At 41.5% G+C, this 25,608-nt stretch overlaps 1 protein-coding gene across 2 annotated transcripts in view; it reads left to right on the forward strand.

Moving 5' to 3' along the window:
- The window catches only part of man1a2 (mannosidase, alpha, class 1A, member 2), a 121,522-nt gene that overhangs the window by 14,193 nt on the left and 81,721 nt on the right, over positions 1 to 25,608 (forward strand). For both annotated transcript variants that reach the window (XM_070975830.1, XM_070975831.1), the window contains exon 3: positions 10,227 to 10,488. In XM_070975830.1, the coding sequence (XP_070831931.1) occupies positions 10,227 to 10,488 (262 nt within the window). The remainder of the gene's footprint in view (positions 1 to 10,226; positions 10,489 to 25,608) is intronic.

A 25,608-nucleotide genomic window follows, 5' to 3' on the forward strand; every position in this document is an offset into this window, starting at 1 on the left:
AACCTTTCTGAATATACAGGCAAATTCAGCCCCCCTTCTACATAACTAGTACATCCACTCCAGCTGTATTAGAGTCATATGGGCCTGATAATAAATGTTTCTTGTAACAGAGCTGGAACACGGCAGCTGCTGGATTTATGATTGGCCTGGGGATTGGAAGTGGGATCTGTTCTTATCCTGATATTTTTTTCCCTCAATGTCATTACTCTTGGGAAACCTTTTGAGGCAACAGCTCTGCAGGAATGTCTGTGTGATACGGACACTCAATATTGTGTCAAGAAATTGTCCTTTATTGTTGACGAAATTGGTCTTGTGCCTTGGTTTTGTCGGGGCAGAAATGGGAACATTTTTAAGGATGTTCCTCTCTAAAGATTTGGTGATAGAACCGCACTATCATCAGGCTCTTTTCCACAGTTGGAAAAACCTTATCTAGCTGGGCAGCAACCAACCAGGCTTAGTGCTTATTTGTTTTATGGCCATGCTGTGCTAGCTGCAGGAGATGGACTCCTGTGTTTGGTAGAAAGGCATTAGTCAGCCAGCCGTGATGTAGGTCAGAAGGGCTAGATGTGAACATGGGAACAGACCGAGTACTATGAGGGCTCAGGTGTTCACCTGAGGCATACAGTGAGAAAGATGGATGGATTATCTACAGTATGTGTTTGTGCACGTATGTGAGAGAGGAGAGGTACACAGAAATGATGAGGGAAAAGAGAATAAGGACAGAAGTGTTCATGAAACACTTCACCATTAAAGATACGGAGGATCATATACTGTAGTATAGTGTATACATGGCAAGATGTTCAGCTTGGCATTGTTCACATTTGGTTTGTTTGATTTTCGTAAACTCCTTTGACAGTATTCAGACTGATAAGCAGCCATAACAGGAAAGTAACCAATCTTCAACTGATACAAACAGCACTTGACAAGTGGGAGGAAGGTGTTTTGCATGAGTAATTAGGAAAAGAAAAAGGAGCACGGGGTGCAAGGATAATGCAAAGATGGATGAGCCAGCTAAGAGCGTGTGTTTGTCACCATGATGTTGTAGTTAGTAGGAAGAGGTCGTTGGGGCACAGAGTGAACTGAAAGAATTAAGGGAGAGGGTGCTATTACACAACTACAGTTAAGCTTGGGAGAACTGTTACACATACAGTTATGCAGCTGTCCAAGTGGGTCATTGGAAAAAGGACATGGAAGCTGTCTTATAGTTCATACTGAAGAGACCACACAAGAAATAGAAAGTCTGCTGCCTTACCAACCTCCAACATGGGCCTCTTCTCTCCACTTATGGTGTTCAGGCGCTAGCAGGAAGAAGCCTTCTCCACATTGCTTCAAACTCGGGGACTGTTCCCGTGAGAGCTCTTCCTTGACAAGAAACAAACACTCTGTGCTCTCATGTCAGAGATGGACTATGAAGACCCTTCACAGTGCAAGAGATTCTTCATTTAAATTACCCACACACAGGGATAACCTTTATTGAAGCCCACCTTCATGCCCTTGTCCTGAGTAGGATGCAAACACTGGCAGTGTAGCCATGGATTTACCCAGCATTAAGATTATAGAGAGTGCAGCTTTTTGCAGTTCTGCTTTCGAGGACCTAGACTCTATCTGTTCTGCATTAGTACTGCAGGCTCTTTTGTAAGAAGAGAGAGCAAAATTTGTTTCACCTCTTTATGTTCCTTTGTCCCAGATAAGCAAAAAAAAAAGACTTTGTTTTTTTTTTTTCGTCAGAGGGTTGAGGGTTTGTCAGAATGGAATTTAGGTGTCTCTCATTTATATTGAATGCTATGTGGCAGTCCCAAGCTTGATCATCATCCTGCTGTATGTAGCGGTGATTGACAGGTGGGCATTTATTATGGACATTAATCATAGCCAATCACTTTGTGTAGCTAATCATTGTTTGCAGTGCCAGTTTATTAAATGTGCACGTTGTCATATTCAGTCAATGTAAATTAGTCAGCCGGTCGATAATCTAATCTGGACAAGCTTGACTGGGGATGCACAGAGGTGTCCCCGGACGTTTCATCTGATAACGTCATTCTGTGAGAGTAGTACTACGCTAAAGAAGTTAACTTCAAGGAAATATCTTGTTTGTTCATACAGCTATCTTTAATCTATTATCACTTAACACCAAGGACAAGGGAAATGACAGAGTCAGTTCTGTGGGTCGTGACGGGGGGAGGATGGGGAGGCCTGCATTTTTAAATATACATCTTCTAAGCAGGTTGGTTTTTGACAGATTTAAACAGGTTTAATATGAAGAAGGCTTTTACAGTTTTGTGTAGTCTTGACCATTTTCCCCAAAAATGCTCATAGGCCACAGGTTAATGAAATCATTCATTTTTTTAACCTTCAGCATTTAGCGTGTGACACGCTCTATCATAATTTCCATGTGCTGAGAAGTGGACACCAATCAGCCTGCAGAACATCAATCAGTTTTCTTAAAACACCCTTCCCCGCCACTCGTGTTTCTTCCTGCTTTCAAGAGTAGGTATGGCTGTTGATGTGTGCATATGGCACCGAGATCACTGCCTTTGTGCATGAAAGACAAAAGAGAGGAGAAAAGTGAAGTAGCGAGCTCAATTGTGAAACCTCTGATGGTCTTTCAGAAATCAATGGCTAATTTAGTTTTTCATGAGTTTGTCAAGGAGATTAACACTTGTGTGTTAGAGAGGCGGTTTGTTGATTCCAGTTGTTGAGCAGGGCCATGGCCCCTGTACACTAGGCTCTGTGATCCTTCAGGAGCACCTTATCCCAAGTGCTTCACTAAGGCTCTTTTTTTGACAGGGCCGGCATGAATTAGTGGCATCCATGTGTGAAAATATATGTGGTAAACTCATTTTATCTTTAAATCCATGCATTTAATTATGAAAATTAAATTGTCACATTTGAATGAAGTGTGTTGTACAGTGACAAAATTACTGTTTCTGTGAATGGAGTCTGGTGGCTTTGGCCAGAGCGATATATGAGCTCTTTCTGGCTAAGCAAAGCCCATCTTACTCTTTAACTAAAAGGTATTTCTGCAGGGATCCTTTTCCTAATGTGTCAGACACTTAGAATAACAATCCGAGTCTTTATTTGATTCTCATTTTATCTCACATGATTCTGTGTTTCAGCAGTCGTGTATAAACCGTAGTTAGAGTCTTGCATGAGTGAGGTTCAGTGTGTGTTTCGCACAAGTTTGCATAGGTCATACTTGGGTCTCTCCATGGGAGTGGTAAAACTGTGTGCTCTGTATGAAATGAGTTGCTGTCATTATGTAGCCATGAAGCGAGGAGATGATAGTGCTCCAGCTCAGAGGGTTGGAATCATCCATCCAGCGCAGGGGTTTTAGCAGTAGGTGTGGCCCATATGTTACAGTTGTGGATGCTTTTTCATCTTAAATTACATAAATGCACACCAACAATTTGTGATTAGAATAGTTCACATTTTCTATGGATAATCTGTGTTGCCAAGGCGCAACACTTTGCCTGGTAACTCAGATCTTGTCTGAAAGGTGAGATTGTTTGTGTTTTCTCTGCAGTTGTAGTACAACTACACTCAAATACTGTGTTGTCACTAATGGGCCAGCGGTTTTACTCCCTTGCATAAATGACTTGACTTGCTTGACCTGTGTGTGTGTGTGTGTGTGTGTGTGTGTGTGTGTGTGTGTGTGTGTGTGTGTGTGTGTGTGTGTGTGTGTGTGTGTGTGTGTGTGTGTGTGTGTGTGTGTGTGTGTGTGTGTTGCCATGGTTACATGGCATCTTGCCTGCGCTGCTCTCCCCAGAGCCCTGTGTTTCCACAGCTTCAAAAAAAAAAAGAAAAAATCTCTTAGATACCCACCAGGCAGTCGGACAACTGCTGCTTCTCTGCAGTTGCCATGGAAGGGGCTGGCTTTTGCTGAGCAGATTTCATGATGCCACTGAAGAAGAAATTCCAATGACAGGCTGATGAAATGAAGAAGTAATTAATTACTGGACATGACTGAAACAACTAATTAGTTGGGTGGGGCTGTGCTTGGTTCACACACACACACAGACACACACATATACACCTTCACTTCTGGTTTCTCAGTGTGCTCTCTGGTTTTCTGTTTCTTTCATAAGTGTTTACCATGTTGACTTTCTTTGTCAGCAGTGTGTTTTTTTTTATAGTCAGCCAAGAAATGCAACTTACATTTTGGATTTTTTCACCCCACAATTTTCACAACAGGAGGTTGTGTTCGGAGGAGGCGTGGTACCAAATGACATTGGCATCAACTGGGTGTACTTGCAAGCTTATACAAAACAATGGCATAAGTGGACATTAAACCAGAGAGGTTGCACCACAAGCACTGCATTTATAGGAGGGTGGTTGTACCAGGAAATGTCTCTCTCTCTGCTTCTCTGTAGACCGTGTGCAGTTGTCAGTGGAACCTTCTTATAGTAGCAGAAGGAACAGGTAAAGTGAGGAGAGATTGTCCACTAGTCAATCAGTCCGTTGCAAATGGTGTCATTCTATTGAATAGCTAAAAAAATGTAAATAAAAAATGCTTAAATGGGTCACTAAATACACTTAACTTTAATATATCTTGGCAGGCTGCCCAAGTAAAGTCTATATGTGGGAGGCTGCAGGCTAATTACTGAAATGAGTCTTTACCAACATTACAGCGGTGCGATGAATACATTTAACATTGACTTTGGAATGCAACATCATGAAATACAGAGCGATGATCTTGTGATTGTGCTACATGAACCTTATAGTAGTGACTTTTGCACTGGTCACGATGGCAGAGACAGAGGATATGTGGAATAGATGGAAGCAGCATGAAGCTTTTAGCATCCTCACCCCTGTCGCCAGATTTAGGTTAGGTATGGGCTGGGCATGTTATATACATTGTGACATCTGAATTATAGCTATGTGATGATGATGATGTTTGCCCAATAAGGTGTTGTCAGTGTATGTGAGGATGGTCACACTTATTTGCTTGTGAATGGAAGCAACATAGTGTGACATTTGCCCTATGTATCATGACTATTGGATATGTGAGTAGCAGCATGTGATGTTGCTTCTTTTGAAAGGCAGTAAAAAGTGAATTACAAAAAAAAAATTAATTACTCTTGTTGGGAAGCTTTTACTGCACTTACAGTGATGTAACGAGCTGCCATCAACTTGACCTTTCTCTAGCACGATTATAAATGACAGCAAAATGCAGTGAAGACTCTCACACTAAGCTGAAATGAAATGAGTGCACATAAAATTGGTAAATAACATTAATGAAATATCTTGATTCTTTCATGGGGCACACCCCCCAAGGCAATGGCAAGGTTAACACTGGGACATGAAAAGATAGGTGTAGTTGAGGCTCGGCACGTCACCAGGGTGCTTCATAGCTGCGGCCCACGCTTGTCTTTGTCAGGGTAATTGAGTCAGGCAGCTGTTGATGTGTTCTTAATTGCATGTTTGACATTGTATGAGACTCGAAGGAAATCCATGGCGATGCAGACTATGACAGTGGCTCGGAGGAAGAGAGAAGAGTGATCTGTGATTAAAGATGTAGGAGTGGAGGAGGAGGGGCTTGTACAGGGAGAGGGAAGATTGTCGAAGACGAATACATGTTTGTGTGGGAATGGGTTTTCACCAGAATTGCTTGTGTATAGCATTTTGAAGACTGCACTTTTGTGTAATTTGTATGATGGTGTTTGGTGGCAACATGCAGACCCTAGGTATACATACATACATATATGGAGCTGAATCAGCACCCATTAGAGATGATGGTGTCAGCTTAAGCTCCTCATTTTCCATTGTCATGCTCTCTTGCATCTCATGAACACGCATGTATGTGAACTCTCATGCAGACATTAGCCAGTCATCTAACATCAGCGCTATCTAAATATCACATTTATGCCCTCACCCCTGGGGTGTAGACACACACACACACACACACACACACACACACACACACACACACACACACACACACACACACACACACACAGGTCATAGACAGCAAGCCAAGTCATTTATGCACAAACACAAACGGTTGCAGATTGCAGTCAGTAGCACACAGACCTCAATATGGAAGACACAAATGTACGTACACACACATCCACTCACAAGGTGTATCACTAACTGGGAAGTACAGTATACACACACATAGACACATAAACATGAAATCCCCACAAAGTACATGCAGCACATTTGAAACATTCTCACAAATGCATGCATTCGCTCGCACCAGCATATACACAGTAATTGCCATCTTGGTGTTGCAAAATACGTTTTCTGTCAATTAAAATCAGACACGCTGAGTTGTGATGTGAATATTTATGAGATGTTTCCAGGGCAATGTTGCGTAACTCAGAAGCTGTTTATTTTGGTCTCTGTTGGACCCACATTCAGCATCATGATGGAATTATAAAATGGATTCACATTCTGTTGTGTGAAGGATAATTAGTTTAAAACGTCTGTCCCTTTCCTGTTTGTCTTCCGCGTTCATTCTCTGTGTCATCGGCTTTATGTCACCCTCTCACTTCTTTATCTTCCTTCTTTTCTGCATATCTTTAACACTTTTTTCCACTCTTGCACATACAGTTGCCATACACTGCCGGAATGGCCTTGCTTTACCCTTTTGCTTGCTCGGTGCATGCTGGGAAATGCTGCAGCCCCAACTGACCCTGAACAGGATATGTAGTTATAGAAAATGGATGGTTGATGCATGCTGATCACAGTCTTTTTCTGGCTCTCTTCCTCTCGTAGCCTGTTCTTTGTCCCGCAGAATGTCCTCTCCTCCTTTATACATATATATTTTCTCATTTTTAACTCTGTACTGCCTCCATCCCCCTCTTAAATTCAGGCACCCAGTCACTGTTTCAGCAGTGATGCTCACTGCGGAATAAGACTGCTGACCAGGCCTATTACTGATAACGTGGTGCAACCATGTTGCCCCTCACCCTTTAGACCTCTTCAGAGTTACAAAATCCACTTATATTCAAGTTTTCTTGTCTAGCTCACTGTTGTTATCCATTCTTCAACCAGTATTGAATTGTACAGACAAGTTGTATTCCAATTATGGCAGTGACAGAAGATACCCTCTTCATCAATCATCTGTCATCCACAACAGCTTATGCGCATGAACATATTTACTTTCAGTTGATAAGCTCCCTTTACAGCCATCTGAAGGCAGCAGGTATATTAAGTCACGTGTGCCGCATGTCCCTGTTATTCCACCAAAGGCTCTCAAACACACACTCTCTCTCTCTCGTATGTTTTTTAATGGCCTGATGGGTCTGTAAGTGCTTTATCTATTTCTGAAGTGGCTCAGGTAGTACCATACAGTCTTATCAGCCAAGTCTACATTATAGACATCTGTTCTCATGTAGGCTTACTCACATGTCCTTCTTCTTCCCCTTCCTACCCTTTTTTACTAATTTTAGTCACATACTGTGCATGGATGTACACGTGTGCATGTAAAACGCCTGAGCAGAGTATATCCTGACATTCAATTGTGTCTGTAAAGCCTTCATACAATAAGCCTTGATATTCAAGATTTGAACAAGAGCAGGATGGTGAAATCCACACATGTGGTTAATAGAGGAATAACAGTTAATGAGCAGTTTAAAGAATCTCTTTTTGCTCCACGGACACCATACTTATCCAAATGCATCACACATTGTATTTTTGTTGTTGTTTTTATACATACAGAAGCATAGGCTGTTACAATGTCTACACACACCAAACAGTATGGGTGTGATTGCACCTACAGTTTGTTTTCTTCCGTCTTGCAACACTACAAGGTTTAACCTTACTAGGTATTTGTTTCTCTTGCAAACATGACCAACTCCTGACTGCTGTTTTCTTGGAAGGAGACTTGGAAGGTTCACATACTCAGGCATCTCAAAGCCATTAATGGGTGCAGTCTGAGCTACGTGAACATTGTTTTCATTTGGCCAAACACATAAAAAGTAGAGAAAGTGGGAGAAAAGTCATCACACACAGACATATACACTCAAACGAATTCCCAGCATTGTTTTGTCATTTTCTCTGAGATGTTATGCTGTGTAGCTCTGTGGAGGCTTGCAGCTGAGTCCACATGGATCACAGCAGGTCATCAGTTCCTCCCACATTTCCTGCATTTATCACATGGAGGGTCAATAATAAATAGACTCACATGCCTGCACTAAGATGACATAGTTATTTTCAAAATTTCTCATGTTTATTGTGCTCTCAAACTCACAACTAACACATTTTAGCACTTTCCAGATAAACTAAAGACAAACTGTCACATAGACCTGTCTCTGATATTTCACAGTAAAGGTAATTTTGGAACTGACAACTAAAACAATACAGCAGGGTTGATGAAGACATTAGGGACTGGCTCAGGTGTCAAGGGAAATTAATGTTCTGTTTTTGTGCTTTTTTTTTTTTTGTTTCTTTCTTTCCTATTCTATTCATGTCATGATGATGTTTGGTAATTAAGTATGTTGCCGAGCGCAAGACATCAAATAGCGTACCACACAAAGGAGCAAAAATGTTGATTTAAAATGTATTTAAAGCCTAAACGAAGCTGCAGTTTCTACAGTTTACCACGAAGACCAAAATGATCATTTCAAATGTAAAACCGCTTTTGAAAGCCATGTTTACATTTATCTTTCCTCCCTTTCCTCTCTGAATATGTTGTGATTATACACAGGGGATGACCTATAACCTGACCTGTAATGATGATTAGTTTAAAATACAGTCTTGCCCAGCCAAACATCATTTGTCGTCTAATGTTCTTGTCCTCATCTGACAGACAGGATGAGGCGAAAAGCTGCCTCCTGTCCTAGAAGTAAGCTGCCACTCATGAGCCTGGGCAGAGCTTACTTTGTGTAATATTTGGCTGAATCTGTGTGTTAGCCCATATAACAGCCAAGTGAGATTCAGACGAGTTTAAAAATGGTCTTTCCTCAGTAAGGGCATAAGTTACAGTTCAGTGTCATTGTCCTTCTGTCACCTTTGCTTCACCATCCTGCTGTGTTTTATTTCATTACTGACCCACATCCTCATGGGGCAGAGCTGTGTCAACACCTTGGGGCTTTTACCACCATGTTAAACCAAAGATTATGTTTCTTATTCCAGCACTGCCTGCCTCCTCATTGTGTACACCTGCCCTATTTCCTGGAGCTCATGTAACTGCAAAATAGTGGGGTGGGGGGTTGGTTTCCCATTAGACTGATGGTTTTGTCTTTCCCATAATGATCTGAATTAGAGGTGGGTGAATCTTAGTCTGGTTTCCTGCAGCTGCTAATTGCAGAGCCTTCTTTTTTCTCCATGTTGTTTGTTTTCTCAATTAAAAAATAAACATGCATGCAAAAGTACAGGAAAACTTTTTTCAAGTAAACAAACAAATAGAATATAGTAAGTTGACCAGTCTGTAGATTTACCTAATTTCTTTGAGTGGATGGGAATGGCGATGGCCTGTAGACATATTCTTCCAATTGCATTTACTCCAGGAGGAGGTGCATTCTGTGTCTGTGATTTAGGAGCTGATAACAAATTCTGTGCTGTAATATTAATGTGTGAACACACAACACCCTCTGCAGCAGTTAATATTGCCGTGACAACGATGTCAACCATAAGTCACATTAAAGCCACGTTCATCTGAGGACAGGATCACAATGAATGATCTTCAGCCACACTGTACAGTACATTCAATGTCACTAACAATGTATTGATCAGGACAAAATGTATTTCAAAACAAAAACATTACACTTCATAACGTATTGAAACCTATGAAATGAAATTTCTGTAGGCCTTGATGTGGAAAACGTATACTTTTGGTCAATCTTGAATCATCTCCAGTGACTAAAAGAATAAACTTGATGAGCCTCAGTTGTTCTTACTTGAATATGTAAGATTAATACAACACAAATCTGTTAAGAGAGGAGACCTTGGCATGGTCATGGACAGATACCAAAAGCTTCAACATCGCTGCATTTCACACAGTTTTAGAACCACCTGGGAGGAAGCAAGCAATACTCTCAATCAATGTTGTTTTTCAGTCATTATTCAGTCAGGTCAACAACCACATCAAACACAAATTTAATAGTCCTTCATATAAATTTCTACCACAGTGATTTTTATGTGTCGTGCTTCGTTAAAATAAGTCCTTTTATGTTCACCCTGGAAGACTATCAGCCACTTTGTGGAAACTAATGAGGATTCATGCAAAGAATAAAGAATATATAAAAAAGAAAACTTACCTTTTGTCTTCTTCCTGCTTCCTACAGGGAGGAGGAGGAAAGCCTGCGGGACAAGATTCGGGCAGACCATGAGCGAGCACTGCAGGAAGCAAAGGAGAAGCTGAGAAAGTCGCGTGAGGAGCTGCAGGCTGAGATTCAAACAGAAAAGAACAAAGTAATGGAGGACCTGAAAAAAAAGGACGCAGGGCCTAAACCCTTGCCACCCGTCCCCATGCCCAAAGTGGTGGGCGTCAGTGATGGTGAGCCACCAGAGCCTGACGTCAAAGAGAAACGTGACAAGATCAGAGAGGTAAGATGACCTTTGACCAATTAGAGTTTTGTAGATGTTAGTTAAGTTTAATGTGTTTTTTTTTTTACTGGGATTTATTTCTATGGTGTCAGTGCAGAGCATGTACATGGGAATCATCATGGGGTTGATGCAGGTTTTTTCACTGCTTCTGATTGATGGGGCTGGCAACGCACTCTACAGGCTGTATTAGTCAGAGTGCGGCAAGAGCAGCCAGACACTGTGCTAAAACTGTTCTTGTAGAAATTGTAGCAAAAGCTGTGGCTGGTTCTTCATATCAATATATGTTATTATTGTCAATAAATCAATCAGTGTTGAGTTTGTCATTTTGCTGTATAATAAGGACCTCCTCGTTTGGCGTTCTATTCATCTGAACTTTAAACCCTTTGAGTCTTTGAACTCCCTCTCTTAGCTAATTGTGTATCCTTTTTTACATATCTGTATGTCGAGCAAAAGATCAAATATGAGATACTGATGAGAATTAATGGTTTTTATCAGAGAGAAAGTTCCACTAGTACTTTGTGGATTTCATGAGGCAAGTGCTCGTGATATTCAGTGTATGTATTCCAGAGTGGGACATCAGAGGCACACAGGATTTGGGATATTAGTTCATTGTCATAGTTTGGCAGACATCCCTAAATTTGTGCCATCAGCCACCCATTGAATCCTGTGAAGATGATCTTGCAGTAGACTGGGATGAAAACCTGTAGCCACAAGATTGGTTTTAAATTTAGATCCCGGCATGCGTGTGTGTGAGGGTCAGTCTGTGCTTGACTATACTGTGCGTCTGAATCCATTTCTGGAGCCTAATGTCTGTCTCGGCGCCAGCTTTTATTGAAGGCAACAGCGAGCCAGACGGACAGTGTCTGTGCAGAATGCAGATGGTGCTATCTGGTCCTGTTCTCTATACACATGAAGCCAACCCCAGCCTATTTCCCTCTCTCTGCTCCTCTCCATCCTTTCTCCTCCCTGCAAGTTCTCCTACATAATTACCCCATATCGCCTCTCTTGAAACAGCACTTGGAGTCAGAACACTCGCTGCGCATGGGAGCTGGCCCATTCACTCCAAACCCGCCTTTGTCTCTAAATGCCCCTTTTGTTCCCTTCATAATTACCATTCAGAGAGAATGCCATACACTCCCAAATGAGCAAGAAAGTAGCAGCTGTATGGGCTAGAGCACAGCACACCACACTCCCCTTTTACTGATTGCCTTGTGATTCCAAGGAGAAATCATAATCGCACGCTGCCATACAATGGTGACTAAAAGGCTGGAGCTCTTTTTTATTTCTTTCTTAAAATCCTGGTGACAGGCAGACATTTGGCCTTCGTTTTGATGTTGTAAAGTAATGTCCTGTCCAGGGAAGAGCATCAGCATCCATCTCCTTGTCTTTGTTTATGTTTCATGTAGACAGTAGAAAGTAACTCAGACAGTAGTAGTTGTTCTGCCAGTCTGTTGCCAAATTGAGCCAGTCTTTTGGTCCATTGCTTCAGTTTAAAATGATTGGAGCCGAGCTAAATGATAAGTTAATTTTCCATTTCTCTTGCCGTGTGGGCAGTTTTGTAGCTGTTTGGTTGTGTTGCCATTAAATAACTGCCACAAAACAGAAGCAACACACTTTGACAAACAGATGAAAAATACTGTATTTTTTATAAGAACGTTTAATGAAAATTAAACAGGTACTCTAATAGTTGGATTACTGGCTCTGATTACCCAGCGGGTTTAGCCATCTCCAGTCTGGCTCGCTAATAGGCATAGTAGTAGATGATAATTATGTGTCGTTATGATAACATAATTACAATGCCCAGTAATCTGTTGAGCTACAGACAGCAGTCAGCAACCCAACAGCAACATTAACTAATTGTTTTTGTGTCCAGGCAGAATCACTTAATGGAGCTTTCCAGCTTCAGACACAGATAGCAGAGAGATTGTGGTGTCAGTTGCGACCTCGCCTGCATGCTGTTATGGGCTGGGGGCTGCACACCCCCTGCCCAAAGATTGCCTCCCAAAAACAGCCCAACCACAGCAGAATAAAAAGAAAATCTGAAAATACAGATAGAGGGTAGTGTCTCTGCCGAGAAGTACACCATCACACTCACAAGTGATGATTGAGAGGGATTACTTTTGTACTTTTTTAGGAACTTCCCACATAGCATACCTTTAAGCAGTTGAAGTTGAAGGAGAGCGTGGTCGAAAATGTTAACCTTGATGGACAAAGTCAGAATCAGGGAAATTGGTCAGATCCAGCAGGGAGCTTTTCTGTATATGTGCTTCTCTGTGCTTCAATCATGCCACTCAGGCCCTTTGTTCCTCCAGAAATAGAAATGAACCTTATCTTTATACCTTCCAAATACATATTTCATTGACTGTACACAATACAAAACCCCTCCTTTCCCACCACTTCCATTAGCTCAGAACTCTCTGCACTTTTGCTATTCTGCTAATTACACAATCCAGACATTAGTGGCCATTAAACCTTTATCTGGAGATGGAAAACATTAGGGTAATAAAAGAAAAGGAATGGAATGAATGACTATTAACTGTTCCAGTACTATTCACCTGTCACTTCATGAGGTATTATTGGCCCAGAGCTGCTGAAATAAGATGACTGTTGCAGTTAATGGACCATGTTACAAAGGCACAGTTCACTTTCAATGAAGTTTGTTCATCAGTAATGGTGGAAAAACACTTGTTGGTCAAGACAGTTTGTCCAAAATCAAGGAAAATGCATAACTTCTTGAGATAAGATTTTAGATTGCTCAGTGTCTTCTTATATTTTGATGAAACTGTTGAGAAAATTGTACAGGATACCAGTTATTGGTTGATTGATCACTGTTAAACGGATGTGCTATCATTACAACAGGCATCACAATAGCATTTGTTTGGCAGAAGTATATTATATACATGCAACAGTCAGTGTACCACGGGGCTTGTCTATCAAGTACACTTACATTTGACAGCAACAGACACACATACCAATGCAGCATGCAGCAGAGGGAGCTTTCCAACTGTGTTACAGGCTGAACTGTGGAGATAAACTTAAGGCTGACCACCTACTGCTCTGGTTATTTGATTGGCTTCAAATGAGGCTTAACTTTCACACATTTTCTCCTGACTGTCCCTCAATATCCTCCTGACTACCAAGAAAAAAAAATATTGTCCAATCACATTTTTTTTAAATTCCCCAATCTTTGTAAGGTAATTAGAATACTGTCCTCTGTAGATAGCAAAAGGAGTTAATTCAGTAGTATGCAGTGGGTGGGAGATATTCAGGTTTACAAATGTCCTCCACAGAGGACAAATTTGAACTACTGGTAGTCGGGAGGATATTAAACACACCAACACTGCTCCAGCATGTAGGTCTACAACAGATGCTACCAGCCACTTTAGCTGTGGAACGTGCTAATGATAAATTCAACAGGCTAACCAGCTAAAAAACAGTAAAGCAACAGCAAAATGTCAAAACCCTCTGATTCTAAATTTAAAACTGGTATTGATCCATCTTTAAACTTCATTTTGAAGTGAATCCTGCTTTGTAATGGCCCACAGAGAATCTTAGACATTGTTTAATGACTTGTCTCAGAGAAATGATGCAGACTGCCTCCCACTGGCAACTGATTACTGGTCATTGCATTGTAGAATTACCACAGCCTTGAAAAGAAAATAAGAATCTCTCATGAGCTGCTCTGGCTCATCGGAGGCAGTACAGTGTTTGAAGGCCGTACATCTGACTGCTGACTCGGCTCGCCAGTCACTCAGCTGTGACTGTTGAGTGATAAGCAAACGATTGCAGATTTGTGGCTGGCATTGGAGAAAGTGCATGTGTTTCACTGCAGACCTATAGGCTGTGGCTGTAAAGCCCAGATAAATCAATGGCCCAAGCAGTCCTCTTTAAGTGCATTCTAAATGCTGCTATACAGATGTACTGGCCCATAAAGACACAACGAAGATTTCCGACAGAGACAGGCAATATCTGCAGAGGCCGTGAGTCCCCTGCTCCATCTCTTTTACTTAACTCTCTCTTTTTTTCTCCAGCGTCCTCCCTCATCGTCTCTCTCACTCATTCTCTGAGTCCGTCACAGTGTTTGGCAGATAGCATGTTGATTGCACTTTTTCTCTTATCTTTGTATTTTACCCTTTTTCTTTCCAATTCTCTTTCTTGTTTTTACCTCAGTGTTGCTTTCTGACCTTACTGTATCATCTGTTTTCAAAAGGATCGTGCTGAACAGTGAGCACTTTCCATCCAAAAACAACACAGTGTATCATTTGAGTCTAACAGAATGTGCAGGGATAAAAGAAGCTATCTGGAGAGAGTAAAGGGGCACGTTTAAAATGTGTCCATGTTTTGTTGTTGGTCTTTATATTAACTTCCTTTTGAACATTGTGAGACAGCATCATGTAATGATTGATGCACACTTTTAAGCCAGCCTTTTATGACATATTGTAGTGAGGAGACATTTGATAACCCGTCCTCTCTGCAGAAGACATTGTATATCTCATACATTTTGTATGGTTTCATGTGTCATCAGGGCTCCCAGCCGCTAAATGTATTTCTGAATAGTGGCTTTAACCTCCATGCAAGTCCAACCAGTCATGCTGCCTTTGTGTCTTGTTGTTCAAGCCATAATTAAGAGCAGCCCAGGGGGAAATAATGTTCATGATCCAGGTAGGAGGTGTCAGGAAAGAACCGCAGCAGTGTCAGCAAACCTTTGGCAAAGCCTGCGCTGCTGGCAGTTACATCTAAATAAATCCAATATTTAACACTAAAGCAGTTAATTCAGATAATATAAAGGAAGCTATGCACTCTTTATCTGAAACAACTGCATTTTTATTCTTTGTGTTCTGCCCCTGTAGTGTGAATGCAGTACAAGGTATGATCCAAACCAAAAGTTTTTGTGATCATGCAGAGGTAGATGTGTTGCTGATGTCATGCCAGAGAGAAAGTGAACAAAAGTTCTGAAAAAAATAAAGAAACATGAGGAGCTAAGCTGAAAAGTAGAGCATGGAGACAGTCCATGGAAAAACATTGGTACAATGCCATTGTCTTGAGTTTCCAAAACTTTTTGTGAAAGTGATTGCAAGAATGGAGCACGTATTCAGCAGTCTTCTAAAGTTATGGTCTGTGTGTACGAAGCACCTGCGCTCTTTTTGAATCACACTTCACCCCCTTTCCTCTTGTTCAACACAAAGAAAGACAAACTTGAAAGGCAGGTACACTTGTAACTTCACAATCTGGACATAGTACAGCATGTTCATAACAGTGGTCCCAATGAACATTTATTTAAAATTAATTTATTTAACGTCCATTGTCTTCAACGTGTCTGCTCAATCAGCCAACTGGTTAATTGGTCTACCACGAGTTCAGAAATTCCTTTCCTTTAGCTCTGGGATATTTTCTTTTTGAAAAACATGGCAGTGAATAGTGCTGATCTTCATGTTCTTTTCAAAATTAAAGTAAACCAACCTCAGCTGTTGTCATTTCTCCAGGTTTGGTCAGAGTTCCCTCTTTTTGTACAGAACCCTGTGATTCATTTCATTTCTGTGCCTTGCCCTATCAAATCCTCTCTTTTTCTGCTGTATCTTTACCCAGTCCCTATTTAAATATCGTTTTGTCTTGGAAAAAAAGGACTCATTCCTTTGCCAGTGTGTTTCATAGTGTTTTCTTCCCTAGTCTCTCAATTACATCAGTCTCAGGTAACACAGAATATTTTGTTACAACTTATGTCAAGGTCTTGTCTCTCCGCATTTTGAATCACCTGACAATATAATGCAGTCCAATTTAACAACACCACACCTAAGAATGACCATGAAATACAGTTCACACCATACTAACATAATGTTAAAAATAAATACATGGTTAATAAAGCTTACTGGAACATCTGCATTAAATGGAGCCACCGTTAACATGCTGGATCACACATGCTAAGTAGAACTGTGCACTGTGAGATGGTTGATTGAGGAGTCGGGTATGACACATGACCGTAGCATTGCAGCTTGTGCCTTTTCTCCATTACAAGGAAGACTGTTTATTTTGGAGTTGAGGCTTTGCACCTCAGTGCACACTAACAGCAATGCATGAGCTCCAGTTGCTGCTTCAGGGCCAATGCCACACCAGTCTTAAGACTTGATTTTGTTTATTTTTTTTTTATTGCCCAACCACACATCACATCACATTTCCACACATTGATGTGTGGGGAAAGGTTGTCAGATGGCAACAGTTCTCTGTAAGCAGAAACTAGCTGTTTACACAGACAGCGGCAGTAACCCACAGTTTGAAGTAACTTGGTTCACAACACTGAACACTGACAAATTAAATACAATGCTGCCATTATTCTCATGAGCCTGCCAAATAAGTATTTTGGAGCAAGATGCAAGTCAAAGCATGCCAGTGTTATTTTTAACTGCTTCTGTCCCACTGTGCATCTTGCGCAGGATAAGTATTATTTTATACATATTATATTCTATGCATTTTACAAGTTTCCCCACTATGGGTATAGTAAAGGACATTTTATCTTCATCTATTTTATATAGATGAATCCCCATGCTGATAGTTAATGTTTACTTTTTCTCTCTTCTATAGCCCCAATAGTTGCTGTTAGTTGTTTATGCCTCTTGAAATGTCTCGTAGTCGGGGAGACCTGTGAGGCAAGCTGAAGAGCTCACCTGTGTTTGCCTGGAGAACTGTTGGTAACTTCCTTTATTGAATGAAAGGCAAAGAGCAGTCCAACCACTTTCATTATAGGAGAGGCACAGTGAGCCTCACCAATTAGAGCTCAAGTGATGGAGAGAGAGTGACAGAGAAGCTGACATAGGACAGGATCACCCCTCAGAGTCCGATCACACAAAGCTTTTTTCCTGTTTCATCCACTAAACCAAGACAACCTCGATCAGCAAGCAAGATCACAGGAGTGACAGGGAGATCGGTTTCCACAGATTTTTCCCCTTATCTTTTCTGTTTGCCTACCTGTGTATGTGTGTTTATCTGATTGCGAGCATGTGTGCGTGCGGATGTGTATATGTGCATTTTTGTGTACGTGTGTGCATGTGTGAGTGCATGTGTTACCTAGTCTGTATATTATGAATTCATAGGGTGGCCTGCCTGACAGCTTTTGTCATGTTAACTGTGCAACGCCTCAAGAGATAAAGAAGAAGCAACGAGCGTGCAAGGGCATCATAGATCAAGCTACTTTATTTTTCTTAAGAGCAAGCAGGCGGCGCAGAAAACATTTTATGCTTTCAATAACTCTGATGGCTGACATTTCAGATTTAGCTGCCAAAGAGGAAGGTTGGAGGGCTGCAGTTGGGTTGTAGTGGGCTCCTGCAGGTCCACAGGGACTCAGCAGAAATGTTGCATGTGTGGGATGCTTTCATTTTTATGTGGTGGGAGTGTGAAATTAGCATAACCAGGGTGGAAAATGGTATTAAAAACTAAATGAAATTTATGTATATTAGGTAGGATTTGTCGTTACTGTTCAGCATTAATAAAGGTATGTCTTATGATTCTTCAGTTCTTCTCCCACCATAACTCAACCAAGCACTCACAAATCTCCATCAGCAATCAGGAAACATGAAACAGGAGTCAAACATGCTTTTTCCCCTCTCTGGTGGCAGCTGTAATTAGGTCTGCAGTAACGCCATTGCAAACATAAGACTTGCATGCTGCTACTTCACAATTAATGCTTCTACTCACCTAACTCATCTATTGTAGGGTCGTTATTGTGAAGCAACTGCAGCTGTAGCTTCATCAGGCCTTCGTTAGCAATGTTAGTGACTTATTACTCTTTGATGGATAAAACAGGACATTAGATTTCTGCAAAACCCTTCTACAGATTATGTTTTTTGCTCTGTAGTATGATTGTTTAATCTACTCTGCTTTACAGTGACAGTTCACTTTTTTTCTAAAAAAGGTGGTTAGGTTATTCTTAATAGTCTTTGCATTATAGCATTGCTTTTTTGAAATTTCAGCAGTCGATCCCCGTTATCTTTGACATCTGTGTTAATTAAACTATTCTCAGTATAGAGGAGATGTCAAGCCATTGTGAAAATGAAACTTCATGTTTTTGATACAATGTGGTTTTGTGAAGAAGTGTGGAGACACAGTTTACCTCAAAATTATTAAATAATTGCTTGATCCAACTGGCTGGTTACTTTGAGAAAGTGAATTTAGACCACTGCACAAAAACAACAGTTCTTCCACCTTAGGTACTAGTTGAGATCTTACAAACATTTATAACACTTAGATGAAACCACTCAAAGCTACATGCTGCACAGTAAGTGGTGCCTGCGATGTACATGAACCCAGTATGCATTGAGTATAAATGAGTATTACATCATCATTTACCTTTCAGATTGGCTCACTGGGAGGACAAGTTATTTTAGGTTCCAATGAGTTGGCATCAGATGTCTCATTTATGCCTCATTCAGCTCAGATAAACAGAAAGGAAGAATGTTTGTATTATTAAAGACAGTGTGGATTCTTTGTTGACCAGAAAACATCAATATTCCACTACAGACTGTACTGGAAGACATTGGGCACTTACAGCACAAGTATATTAAAAAAAAGCCCAAAAAACCCAAAACAAACAGATGGGAATATCTGTTTATGAAAACCCAGTAATTCCTTTACTGTCACAAAGCAGCCCTGCTTCACTGATTGGAACCTGATCTACTCTAGCAGACATACTGTATCAAAAAGATAGCAACCTATAAACAGTTCAGCAAAATTGCTCTCAGTTGACAAATGCCTTTGGTTCCAATTCATCAAAATGTGACTTTTCATTCTCTCCTGAAAAAAAACAGTTAAACACACTTTTGATCCAGAAATGGAAACATGATGAGAGCAGAGAAATGTGATTTGTATGTAGGGTCCATACATTATGATGGGGGTAACCGTATCCTAAGCCATTATCTGTTTGAACTGTTGGCTTGGGAGCAGTATAAATACAGCCTATCTCGACTCTTTTACTGTCTCGATTTCACGGGGAATTATTGCCACCCTCTGCTAAGTACCATGAATGTATTTACTGCAAGAAGCAATTCAGATGTCTCCGTCTCGCCACCCTTGTGCATCTTCTGAAAGGCCTTCCATTAAGCCAGATAGGAACGCTCCATAGGGTGAGCTGGATGGAGATGAGAAAGACGAGGGCGGGCAGACGGGTGCTTTAAATCACTCAAACTGACTCTGGAGGTCACTCGGAGCAGCACACAACTCCAGCTCAGCTCTCCAGCTCCCCAAACATCCAAAAACCTTGTCACTGTGTGCCTCTTCTGTGAGAGCTAAGCTGATTTTTACATTTTCTTTTTTCAAACAATGGCAAAAAGTAATGGCCTTGCTCTTAGCTGCTGGCTCAAAGGGGATTTATGAATATTTCACTCTCCTGTGGTTGCCTGTGTCCGCACATGTAAGTCTGTGTGTGTGTGTGTGTGTGTGTGTGTGTGTGTGTGTGTATGTGTGTGTGTGTGTGTGTGTGTGTGTGTGTGTGTGTGTGTGTGTGTGTGTGTGTGTGTGTGTGTGTGTGTGTGTGTGTGAGAGTGAGAGAGAGAGAGAGACTGTGGCACATCTGGAATAAGAGTGCATGAATCATGGCTGTTGGTCCTTTGGGAAGGAGATGACTGGGACCACAGTGCTTCTTTTCTAGAGCAGGCAGCAAGCAGGCAATTGGCTGCCATTGTTAAGGTCACAGCTCCTACAGTCTTGTTGGATGCACTCAAAGACTAATGCTCAATGCAAAGAGACAGCTTCAAAGTCTGTCTTCTGCTTGTGGACATCAACCTGCTCCTTCTGAAAAAGTCAGCTGATATTTGCTAAAGTCATGCTAAAGTGCCCTGCATAAAAGATGTGCAAGAGAGGAATTGAATTTTTGCTTCATTTAATTTGATTTAAATATGTATTAATGCATCTAATTGTCTAATAGTGAGGGTTTTTATTAGGAATAGAGAGATTTCTGCAAAGCAGCAGTAAATATGTGACATAAGCTCACACTGGCACATGATTGCATCATTCTGGCAGACTTTTAAATCAGTCTGCACTTTGGACTGCATTTGGAAATTTTTGAAGCAGTGGAATGGAAATACAGTGCAAAAATGTTTTTGAGTGGGCTGGCCACATAAATTCATCAAATAAGAAATGCTGCTGCCGGTTTCATCAAAACCAGCAGCGACTGTAGACTTAACTTTTCACTTTCAGGCTCGTCAGTCGATACGGAAAGGGAGGGGGAGAGCGGGTTTTAATCTCCCCCAGACTCTGACCTTAATAACACAGGGCCACTCCTGGGCTGCAGTTCGTTCCAACGTGAGCTGGAGCGTATAATGTGGCATGATTAATACATTTACAGCGGCAATATAGAGACTGTACCAAGTAGAAATAAGGCGATCACCATAGAAGGAGGTGATGGTCATCTGTAGCGACAGTTTTCCCAATCCTCTCGGGCACAGAATAAGACAATGCATGCTTTATTAAGCTGTCCTAGGCTCCCCAACAAGACACCGCATGTAATTTTGAGTGTTTATGTTCTGCATGTGTTTGAGCAGGGAACAGTACTGCTCGAAGTGTCCTGATTGATGATAATACAATGTATGTCTCTGGGGTCTCCTCCAGATGCCAGAGATGGCTTGGTTGTCAAAGACAGATGAGACAATAGAGTGTTTCTTGTTGAGTCAGTCCAGCAAATTCCTTATGCTATTACATGTAAGGAAATTAGGCTAGTTGGACTACGTTACCAATGAAGCTGTTATTGACTAATGTGGTCCAGCAGTCAGCTGATGTGATATATATATGAGCCCATGCTATTGCAGATTTTTGAGTCCTGATGTGGAAGTAAAGAAGGGTATTCTGATGTGTCTAAATTAATACAAAGCTATTAATGTGAAGAGTAGAGAAATGTATTTTCCAAAGTATATATTTGTGGAAAGGATTACTGTGACTCCCAGCCTTACCAAGCAGCTGCCACCGAGAAGATGATGAATCATGCAAAGGAACAGACTGTGTTTGTCTGTCTGTGTTACTTTGGAGAGTTGTCAGGGTTGAACAGGCTCTCTTCAGCCTACATCACAAGCTGCTGGTTGTCGTCATGCTCCACAGTCCCAGATGTAGTAATTCACAGTGGGCACTAACTGACGACAGGACTAACCACCACCAGGGCTCACTGGGAAGAACAGCTGAGTGTGATGGAGAAGCCACAGGGCCATAAAGTGAATGGAAGGGATGCAGGATGGGAACCTTTGGCTTGATGTGGATGGCACACGCTTTATTAAGTAGTACCTTTCCTGCACTGGTTTTGAAAGGAACAAGAGATTTGTATTTGGTGTAAGGATGTAACTTGAGATATTTTTCTTGTATGAAACTGGAGACTATGGTGCGTAGTGTCTTGGAGATTTCAATATTTTCCAAACAACTTTTCCTCCTCAGGTTGGAAACCTCAAAGAGTCTTATTCCACAGAATACAACGTATTTACCAGAGCAAGGATCTTTGTGCTTTTTGGGGTCTTCACCAATGTAGAACCATTGGGTCAGTCATTGAAGTGTCCAGTTAAACATTTAGTGTGACTTTTGATGGATTCACACCCACAACTAATGCATATGAAATATAGTATGCCTTCATACAATCAAAACTATGATGAGATAGTGAGATAGTTTCCAAACAATGAAACATTCCTGTTTCATTGAATCAAGATCAAGATTAACATTTGTTTCCAAGAATACAAGCCCCATAGTTCTATACATCTTGATAGCTGTGCAGGGGCTAACTTAATGTAGTGATATATTATTTGGGCAGACAAGGTAACATAAGCAACTTGAAAAGAAAATCCTAACCACTGGGTAGTCTTTTGAAATGAATGTTATTTGAAAGTTTGTTGGCGTCACAATCTCAGGTGTTTCCTCCACTCATAAAGAGTCCCGTGAACCCTGCCATGTCATTGTCATTGCTTGTGCTGACAGCTTGTCTCAGGGTAACATTGTGATTTTAATGTATGGCTGGTATTTCAAAGTGCTGAACAAGAAGATGCATCATTCAATGGAATTTCATAGTGGCTGTAAAACCATACTGCAGGTAAATGGCTAAAGCAGAGCTAGGTGATAACTGTCCGTCTGTCCATTCACATTGCACAGAGCCAATTGTTTCAGCGTTATTATTAGAAATACTGATTGATTCAGGTTTAGCTTTGCTTGTCAGAGTTCATAAAAATGTTGTTTTTTTCTGTGCCACCTCTGCAGCCAATTTTACAGTCATTGCAGATGAGGTTCAGCTCTAATTGTGGAATGGACTGGCTGCTTTGGCTAATGCAAACCAATATTTCCCCTCCTTTCCTTGGAGCTCCCAAGATGCCGTGATGGCAAGCGGCAGCTGTCAGAATCAATCACAGATTTTTGTAGCTTAATGTCCAATTAGTATTCCAAGGTCCTTTAAATAAGCAGTTTGTCAACATTGTCAAGCACCCTGCACTGTTGCACTTGTCCTTGACATATGGGCCAATCAAAATTTGATGAAGCATCCAATCAACACAGATCACAGGGTGCCAGCCAATGTGTGTGTCCATGTCACAGTGTGTATTAATTTGATTTATAATCCATGGTGTGCATGGAATGCGTCATGGGAAGCCATGAGGCCAAGAACACAATAAAACTCCTGGCCCTTGTCTTTATTAGCTTGGCTGCCTGCCTGCTCCAAGGAGAGAGGGAGAGATGGAGGAGGATGTGGATACTCATCCTCACATGGTGGCATAAAGAGGCAAGCACTTAGGCAGGAAGACAAGCTGGTAGGTAGGGAACCAGGCATAGTTCGGTAGAAATACAGGGTGGTTGATTGGTAGACCAAGCTACCTCCTGGTACTTGATAGCTTGTTTAGTTTCTACTCTCCTGCCTGGTGCAGCACACACTAGGGTTGGGCGGTAATCCGGTAATAAGGTATCCCGCGGTATCTAAAAATAGTGACGGTATCAGTTTCATTACCGTCATTAAAAAAATGCTGCACATATAGGTCTATGGGGGTCTAACATAATTGTAGCATCGTCATAACAAAAATGAAGTCCGCTCCGTTTAATGTATCTGGTTGAATTTTCACTCAAGAAAAAGGTGACATGTACATGCTAGTACATGCTAAAAAAATGAACCTGAGCAGTTTTACAGATGTTTTAACACCGGTATGTCCAGGTGCTCATATGGGCGCGTCTGGGCAGAGTACCGTTATCTCGTCCAAGCATACGGAGAAACTCCTCTGTTGAAAACACTTTTTCAGCCTTTCTTCTGCTTGCTATTGTTCTTAGCTCTCGTAAAAGGGCGAAATGCAAATAAAACAGTGAAATAACACTCCGGGCTGCTCAGCAGAGTCCTCTGTGAGCGCTCTGCTCGTTCATGAGACGGAGCGGTGAAACTAACTGCGTGGTTACGCCGATCAATAGCTCAGCGACCCGCCCAAATTCACCATAGAAACACCAATGATGATCCAGACGGAAGTAAGCCCAGAGATAGATTATTGCATGAAGAGCGCTCCCTCCACTCTACTGTAGAAACCCCCTCCTTTTTATGTAAACAAGCAGGACCTTCGTGATTGATCTCAAACTAACACAGAGGAGACATTAGCAGTGTTTTTTCGGGCTGGAATATAACTTTTGATCACAAAACAGCAAAGGTAAGACATACTGTATGATTTAGCCAAGTTTTTTTTGTGGTACTCTTTGGCTACCAGCTCGCTGAGTTTCGTCGCACAGTGAGGAGGCAGACATCTTCGTGATCATCAGACTCTCTGCTTTCATATGATACCGGGCTTTGGTGGTTTGCGTGAAGTGGTGAAATCAGCAGATGCAGTGCTGTTGATGTGTGCTGTTTTCGTGTTTGTCGTTAAATGCACATGTAATTTCGTGGGGTATAAATTATGTTTTGTTTGGGTGGCAATGCTTGGTGGAGGCTTTTAACTGAGTTTCTCCCCGTCAGTCTGGTACGCTACAAGTTAGGAGCATTGACTGTCTGAACTCGCATGTCACGCTGCACTGCAAAGTGATTTTTAATTAGTCACGGTAATACCGTATACCCCAGGAAAATGTGGGGAAAGTTTGACGGTATCAAAATTTGGATACCGCCCAACTCTAGCACTCACAGAATTCCTCCTAAATTCCTCCTTACAAAAGTTGCACAGGAACAGACTCGTAAACACACTGATCGAGCTATGCTCATAAATGAAGTCTGACCCCTGTGACTGAGCGGTCCTGCCACTAACTGGTAGCACAATCTCCAACAAACTTGGACACTCACACTTGCACTGCACACTTGCCACACCCTTCACTTGGTATGCTCCCCATTGCCATATCATCCATCCACATGTTGCTCCTGTACCATTACATGTTGTCTGCTCACCTTCCTGTGTCTTTCTGGTTCCCTCGATCCAAAGAGACTCCAATCAGCTTTTGAATGCAGTTGTAACTAGTGCGCATTTAGATGACAGTAATTCTTGCACTTTAGGCCTATACTTATGTTCCCGTTTTAGAGTTTCAAGGTTAAACCGAGCTAGTGACACAATATCAGATACTCAGTACAACAAAAGGGAAAGACTGCTATAAGGGAAAATGTTTATGGGCATTGGGCATGAAAAGGGGCCAACAGTAATCAAATAAATAATAATAAAATGTTGATAACAACAGAGCTTCAATAAAACAAGATAACCACATTAAGAACAAGTGTTTGATGGAGTGTGCAGGGCATTAGTCCCAACAGTCATCATCACCAAGGTCATCGTAGAAATGATGTGACAAGCATGTAGAGACCGAGAGGTTGGTAGATGGACAAATAGGAAAGGGGGCAGGTAGTCAGACAGTGCAGACATAAAAATCAACAGATGTCCATAGAACCAGCCAGTGACTGACGCAGCAACAGACAGGAATTGTGCTTTTCTGAGGTTGTTGATGCCACTTGAGTAAGGGCTGTGGAGGAGGAAAAAGGTTTGAAATTGAAAGAGAACAGCAGTGCTTCAGTAAAAGCTGGCACTTTTTCCTTCCTCGCCTGTGTCATCTTCTCTGTTTGCCCTGGAGCGCCTCTTCTCAGCATCAGCCTCCATGTCAGGGCTCATCTCACAATCTCTTGCTCTTTTTATCCTCATCCCCCCTCCCCAAGCCAATCTCTTTCAGCCGCCT

The sequence above is a fragment of the Chaetodon trifascialis genome, chromosome 12, assembly GCF_039877785.1.
Source record: "Chaetodon trifascialis isolate fChaTrf1 chromosome 12, fChaTrf1.hap1, whole genome shotgun sequence".
In the NCBI taxonomy this organism is placed as follows: Eukaryota; Metazoa; Chordata; class Actinopteri; order Chaetodontiformes; family Chaetodontidae; genus Chaetodon; species Chaetodon trifascialis.